The sequence below is a fragment of the Orbicella faveolata genome, unplaced genomic scaffold, assembly GCF_042242905.1.
Source record: "Orbicella faveolata isolate gen_17 unplaced genomic scaffold, um_ofav_v1 contig_1, whole genome shotgun sequence".
Lineage (NCBI taxonomy): Eukaryota > Metazoa > Cnidaria > Anthozoa > Scleractinia > Merulinidae > Orbicella > Orbicella faveolata.
Window position 1 is genome coordinate 30,299,050 of NW_028301536.1, and position 7,595 is coordinate 30,306,644.

Sequence of the window (7,595 nt, forward strand, 5' to 3'; positions counted from 1 at the left end):
ATGTCTGTCCGCCTATTGACAATGAAAATTAACCAATGAGTGCGTGAGAATTTCTGTAGTTGTCGTAAAAGGTGTTACGATTTACCAAATGGGAAGGAACATAGATTGAGCCCATCTGAGGTGGCACACAATTCATTGTTCACCAAGTAAAAAGGGCCTTTCAGAGTTACGGTGATGGAATACATGTCTTATATAATATGTTACAAAGAAAGACCATATCACAAGATATTCTCCCAGGGGGGGGGGGGGGTACTCCCTATGCTGGGAGGGTCCTGATAGCTATAAAAGAGCAGGACACCAGTGCAAATCCAAGGTTAGCCCCAAACTACCCCCAGTCATCCGAGGTATTTCGAGGGTGGTTGAAGATCACCTGAAGCTTTTCGAAAATAACAGAAGGTTTCAGAATTCCGAAGACCACCTGATTGCTTTCAGGAACCTCCAAATGTCACAAACATTTGAGATTTCCGAATATTACCTGAATACTTCTGAAGATTGTGAAGAGGTCCAACAATTACTTCATGATCTTGAGTTTGTCGCATATTGCCCAAACATTTCCGAAGATTTTCTGACATTATGGGAAGGCTTGCAATTCCTAAGATATTTGGAAGACTAAGGCTCTTGCCAGTTGCCTAAGAAATCAAGTGTATTACAAGCATTCACAATTTTTCTCATGCAGTTTGGAATAACTAAACACTTCTAAAGCTTTCTATGACATACAATTGCCCATGTTGTATGGTCTTGTGCAATTTTGTCAGCCATGATACTCATTCACCTCCTGGACTACCAAGTGACAACCAAAAATTCTCAATGAGCAATCTTTTGTAAGGAGGGATTACTTGAGATGTAATATAAATTTAATCCACAGGGGTGGATCTAGGGGGAGAGTGCAGGGGTGCCCCCCCCCCCTGAGATGAAGCCTTCTTCTTCATATTCACTTTTAAAATTTGTTTACCCCACCAGTCAGTTATGCCATTCTTTAGTGGTGCACACCCTCCTAAGGAAAATCCTGGATCCACCCCTGATTCTTCTTAATTGTTAGCAAATGAAATGGGATCTACACATTCTCTACTTTCCTATTCCCCATAACTCACTCTGTTCCCCCCTCTCCTGCCCACCCCCCCACTTCAAGTACTAAATAAATTACTGTTGTGAAATGCTCTCGGGAACATGCAGACCTGCCAAGAGTATTTATGCAAAAGTTGGGGACTAAACAGAGAATTATGGGGAATTGAAAGATAGAGACTTCTTGTTGACAAACCCCCAACATACTATACAATCACTCGCAACACTTCTTCACAACTAGTAATATTACCATTGTTCCCTCATATCTTTGATTAAAAATTCTTATAAAATTCCATACCTCAACTACACTGTATGCCAATAAGAATAATAACCAATGCAGCTTTTCTTATTTAACAATTTATTCAATCCAATGCTGACTTTCTCAGATAAACAGGATCATGGGGCTCATGTTATGTTTAATATATACATATACAGTGGAGATAAACAGCAGAAAGAGATACACAAGTTACCCCCTACTTGACACCACACAAGTGTAATGGGCATTTTTTTAATCATGTCTCGCCATTTAACCCATTAGCCCTAACAGAGATCAACATTCAATTTCCCATCAAAATATAAATAAAATGAAAAATATGGAAATTATGGGATTTTAGCAGCCTAACAGAAATTGTGTTTTCGTCATAGGTAAAATTTTCCCAGAATATCTCCACTCGAATGAACAAAGATGTGGCAACTGGGTTAACAAGGTTACAGGGAATTCACAGTGAATTTCTTAAATTTGTTGATCACTAGCTTTATAGGGGTTGTATCCAGCCGAGAGGAAAATTAAAAATGTTTGCAAAACAAGAAACATGGAGTAAAAAAGCTTACGAGTCATTCTGATCAAAAACTGCATGTATGTTGATAAATTTAAGCTAGCTATGATACACAGCTAGCTGTTGAAGGTTGATCCTTTGCTTTATTTATACTATGAAACTAACTCTATTGTCATATAAAACACACTACTTCAATTGCTCCATTATTTACAACTGGAATCAAATGCCACTCAAATTTCTTTCCTCCGTAATATTCATCCAAAAGAAGTCTATTGTCTTCCTATTTTTATTATGTCACTCCTGAAATATTGCTTCCTTTGATTCTGTTTACTCTTCAAACAAAAAAGTGCAACCTGCAAGAGACAGAACATGAAATGAATCATTAAAAACACATAAACAGGAAAAAAGGCCATTTCTAAAACTGACACCTAGAAGCCACTCTTTGTATGCATCATCTAGAAGCCATATAACGTTCGAAACACATTAATTAACCCAAGCCAGGCATTTTGATTACTAATTAGATGAGTTTTCATCCAAGCAACCATGACTACACATACAAAGACATACAAGATGGCTTCAATCTGATCACATGACGTAAAAAGTGGTTCCGAAATGAAATGTGCGCAGCACATAATCTCACCCAGCATGCAACAGTGCATGCTGCAATACACATTTTTACAAAATCCATCTGCAGTTTTGAAATCTGTGCTTGATCTTTGAATCACTTTGATATAATCCTACATTATTTCCCATCAAGCAAAAATTCAAGGAGCTTTCACTATTTTCAAGCACTTTCAGCAGAAATTCTTCTTTTCAAGGGCTTTATAAGCACCCTTGAAATCTTAAATTAAATTCCAGGGCTTTTTAAGGACTTCAAGGAGTAACATGCACCACAAACAGACCTAAAATTTGACTAAGTAGATTCACTTAGATTGACACCAAGATGAAGATATCAAGAGAATTGATGAAAGGGAAATGAATTGTTAATCATTTTTAACAACTTTTCCCAGAAAAGTCTTCACATTTTGAAAAAGTCTGCCAGACTTTTCAATTTGGCATCACAACTTTGTGCATATGTAACACACTAACACTCCATGTGCTCTGCACTCCAGTGCATGTACATTTAATATTAATAATGATTTTTAACAAAATTACACCATTTTATGTTAACACGTTTTCTCCATCAATGAAAATATGCCTATCAAATTTCGACTTTCAAAGTCATACATGGTAGCTTGCATCATTAGACCCTTTGCATTAAAGTTAATAGTACTAACTACTTATGGCCAACCAGACTGACTCTGATCTAAAATTTAATTTAGTGAAAGTAGTGTGAAACCATGTTGAAATCATATTCAGTTGAATTACCTATTGAGAAACAATCCATCAGTGTACACAAGACTGTGTACGTACTGTACACATGTATTTTGCAGCAATCGAACTTTAAAATTAAAGGTGTCACTGCTGCAAGTTATCATTGTTTTTTTTTCAAACTAACAAAACAATTTGATATATTGAAATATGCATGCAAACCATTCATAAAATGCACCTAAGTTTACTTCTTGATTTCACGTCATTGTCAATGCTGTTTACCGGCTTCAAACAAAATCACAAAGTTTGCTCCTTTGCAGTAGTCTGTAGTCTTTAAGCTGTCAACATGTACTATAATGAGAATTTGTCACTTCTGCCTATGAGAAGCAGAAGCCACAATTCATATAAATTTCTTGTACTGCAAACTGTTGTCAATGCCCAGGAGAGGAGAGAGTGCTTTCTTATGATGTCATATTTATCTTAAAGGTAAATTGTGCAGACAGTTGAAGTTAATATTTGTGCTGTAAGATTTCCAGATCTGGATGTTCAGTCAACATGTTCCTAGCATATGTCAATGGCTTTTTTTGAGTAAACAAAAGACCGGCTTCCAAATGAAGTATGAACTCTTTAGCAAGAAGACCACATGAACTCTTGGCAAGGTGAGAACTACCAAAGTCTGATTCAATTTCAAAGTTGAGTTCTTACATCACAGTCCCAAAAGCAAACATTTACCCATGCTCACATAGTTAGCATTAATTCCCAAATTCCCAGAAGACCATAAATGGGTAGCTGGAGGTTTTGCACCCAACTCCAAGCAAGTTTGCACCCACCAAGTTCGCACCCACATCGACTCACTAGCGATCAAGTGCTTAAAATTTATCTTCCTCTTACCGAGCAAACAATTTACAACATTGTGGGCTTCATGAAACAAAATTTAATCCATTGAAGGTGCAGGCAAACTCGAAATTTAAATTTTATAATGAGCTCAGGGTGCGAACTCAGTGGGTGCGAACTGGATTGGGTGCAAAACAGGTTCCATTCCCATAAATGACTGCCATGTTCAAGTGGTAACAAACTGATACTTGCAAAACACTACTGTCTACTGATTTGTGAAACATCAGTGAATAATAAACTAGCAGAAAGCACTGTATCACTGTATTCATATCTATGCGCAGGCTAAGAATTCTTAACACACTTGCAAGCATTAAAAGTTGAAGGTGGTGCGTCGACCCTTGAAGACAGAGAAGGGGGGTTGGAAGAGTTACTTCCTTGCCAAAAAAAACAAAATGCCTGCAAAGGATTTAAGGCTACTGAAAAAGCTGTGTAGCTAATCAATTTTAGGTGTATTATGCAAGGACTGGCAGTTTGGAGCAAATTGATTCTTCAAACTGCTGAAGTAACGCACAGCTTTCCTTTGATGCCATTACGATGGTAATAGGATAACGTTCTTAGTGCAAACTTAACACTCAGGTGGACTAGTTTATAATAATATTCTCTCACATTGTGTGAAAATTTTCCAGCAAAATATCATCGATACAAGTATGACTATGTGTGCGTGGGTTGGGTTTTCGAAAACCAAAAACATCGAAAGTGAAATGGCAAAGAAGAGTGGTTTAAATACGTAATAAAGACAAGTAAATATCGAGCTTTGACGAAACTAAAACTTGATCACTTCTAAAATAATTGAAAAGGGCAAAAACATTCGTCAACTTACTGTATCCTACAAATGATATGTGTGATTTAATTCTGTCCGCCCACTGGAATTCCCGATGGTGTCGAACTAACGGGTACACTAATTCCTTGATAACCACCTTTAGACTGCATTTGTCCTTGAATTGAGCCAAGCTAAAACGAGAAATTGTAACAATATTTTAAGACAACCTCTTGTAATCAGTTGTAAGTGACCCTGACTATCGATGAACTATGCGAGGCGTGAAAAATTGGAACGAGGAAATTAGAATTTCTGGAGAGAGTTTGGTTTTTACCACAATCTCAAGTAACTCTAGCTTAGTAAGCTTGCGTTGATTTCAGAGTTAGTTGCTAACGTTCTTGTAAATAAAAGACTTAACTGGAATTAAACTATTCGTCGCATCAAAGGACAAATAAGTTTTGAAAAAAACAGTAAAAGTCTCTACTCACATCAGAGCCTGAAGCCATGTCGCCACTTCCAATGTGCCCCGTGTGCTGTAAATTAAAATCAAATATTAAGAAAGCTCTAATCAGTCAAACAGTTTATTAAACTTGACTCCAGAAAACAAAATCAAACATCAAAACAATGCACTCACTTTAAAATTCATCGGTTCTCCAATCATGGACCTGTCGATCCTTCGCCTCCTCTGCAAAATAAAGAAAAACACGTTAAGCTTTGGAACGCAATATCGCCTAGAAATCTCTAGACACACATGAAACGACATGAACTGGCTTTGCGTTCGACGATACCGGCTGAGGTTGCTCAGTAACACAGCAAGGAAAACACAACCACAACTCGCTCATTTTACTCTCCAGGTCGATCCTGATCGACGTCAGTTCAAAATGCAGCCTTCTTTATCTGAATTGTAGTAGCAAATTCATGGTGGATTCCTCGAAGAATACACTCGCTTTCCACGGTTCGAGATTCTACTCGGTTCCCTTCCCACACTTCCACGAGGGTGCGGTCACCGGCACAGCAGCATGCTGGGTAACGGAAGTCAAATGGAAAGTTCCTCATTTCCTTTTTGCAGGAACTCGAAAAGTTACTTGAGATCAAGAAGAGAAATCCATACACTGCGACACTTAGTTGCTAAGCAGTGTATTTACAATGGTTAATTACAGAAAGGTACATTGCGCTAAACAAATATAAAAGAATGCACCACTCATCTTGAATAACAGTGCATATAAAATAGCCTAAAAAGGAGGGCATCAAAATTTTCGTTACGTACAAGGTTACAAATGAACAACAGAGCAAACGGTATCATTGGCTAATTGGAGTATTTCAACGGTAAAAATAAAAAAAAAATAAACTGTAACCATAAATCAGGAAGCTACTCTTTTAGCCATAGCAACATAATTTGTTATTGCAGGTATATTTTGTTGGAGAAACCGCAGATGGGATGTAATTTAAACGGAAGTGTGAATATCACGAGAAATAAATCTAAATCATGAATTGATGTAAAGGCCCAAGTCAAACCACAATGACGGAGGAGGTTTTTAACTGCGTCAAATTGATCAGCCTTGTTCCATTGGTGTCATTTTGTCGAAAGTAGTCTGTCTAGAGAGTACATCAACGTCATAAATTTGCTTCCGATTTTTAGTTCGCAAGTTGATAATAAAGGCTTCCATACTCGGCGAGGTGATATCTATTTCTTTGCTGTCCGTTATTACTGAACACAATGTATGGATATCTAATGTTACCGTCAGGCAAAGTCCCATATATATGTAACCTCGAGCAAAATTCGATGTTGATATGTAAAGGTATCAGAAATGTGTTACTTGATATAAACAGGATAATATAATTGTGGGTTCTACAGATATGACGAGTGCAAATGGTCTGAACTTCACTAATAGATTTTTGTTTTGTCTGAGTATGAAATGAGGCATGAACAGACACAGCAATAAAAGAACAATAGCCCGTAGGGATTTTTAAATTTCCATAATTGCAATCATGACAATTGCACTCAGAAGGACAAGAAGTTTCGAAAACGTAACCGAACTTTCTGAGAACGTGTTTCCTTCCTTGCTTTATCAGAATTGTAACGAGTACATTGCTCGCTCAAGCGATCGAAACTTTCGGAGTCTAAAATCAGCGTCCCTAGAACCCAGTGTGAGCTTTGCATAGCAAGCGCTATGTTAGACCGTGGTAGACAAACATGTCCTTCGGTCACACTATATGGAAATTTACAAGAACAATGACAATATTTACAAAGGCATTTTGCGAAGGTATTTCGCGATAAGTTATCAATCAGTTAAATCTGTGATGTTTTCTCCAAGGAAATGCCGCCAGATTGGCGCTGGATTCCTTAAAAGTTATGAAATCCTGAGCGGTATATGTATCGAATGCCAGTATATCTTATAAAGGAAGGACAAAGAATCACTCGATAAGAAGTCTTACCACTGTAACCGAGGTACAAAAAGCTCTCCGACGAGATCAGATTCTGTAATTACTCTGTAAAGAAGAAATATTTCTGAAATTAATATTTACCATTTCGGTTCCACGTGATCGAGCGCCGAAGCAAGCACCAAAACTCATCGCCATTAAGAAAGCTTTCCAATGTCGTGGACCCCGTAATCACGCTGTACTCTGGCTCACGAAACACTGTATGAAATGCTGCGACAGACTGTTGAAAGCCTAACTCGACTGAAATGATGATTACTTTTGTAGATAAAACACTCTTAAAGGAGAGCTGCGCTGGTGTTGCGGGAAACAGCGGTTCAAACAGAGCCGATTTTGTAGTCCCTACGTAATAAGCG

The 7,595-nt window shown here is 37.8% G+C and overlaps 1 protein-coding gene across 2 annotated transcripts; it reads right to left on the bottom strand.

Annotated features, from left to right (window-relative positions):
- Positions 1–1,403: 1,403 nt before the first annotated feature.
- On the bottom strand, positions 1,404–7,595 carry LOC110053580 (CDC42 small effector protein 2-like). 2 transcript variants are annotated; one of them, XM_020759831.2, is made up of 5 exons: positions 7,327–7,595; positions 5,435–5,485; positions 5,289–5,333; positions 4,864–4,994; positions 1,404–2,191 (listed from the first exon to the last, which is right to left on the bottom strand). In XM_020759831.2, the coding sequence occupies exons 1-4, from the start codon at positions 7,378–7,380 to the stop codon at positions 4,890–4,892; spliced, it is 255 nt and encodes an 84-aa protein (XP_020615490.1). In that variant the 5' UTR covers positions 7,381–7,595; the 3' UTR covers positions 1,404–2,191; positions 4,864–4,889. The 2 variants fall into 2 exon arrangements, with proteins under 2 accessions (XP_020615490.1, XP_020615489.1); XM_020759830.2 differs by lacking the exon at positions 7,327–7,595 and adding an exon at positions 5,589–5,788.

Excerpts from the sequence above, each read along its gene's own strand:
- LOC110053580 (XM_020759831.2), bottom strand. The coding sequence starts at position 7,380 with ATGGCGATGAGTTTTGGTGCTTGCTTCGGCGCTCGATCACGTGGAACC. Across the intron at positions 5,486-7,326 it reads GATCACGTGGAACCGAAATG|AGGAGGCGAAGGATCGACAG; the intron begins GTAAATATTAAT and ends TTTATTTTGCAG. Across the intron at positions 5,334-5,434 it reads GAGAACCGATGAATTTTAAA|CACACGGGGCACATTGGAAG; the intron begins GTGAGTGCATTG and ends TTTAATTTACAG.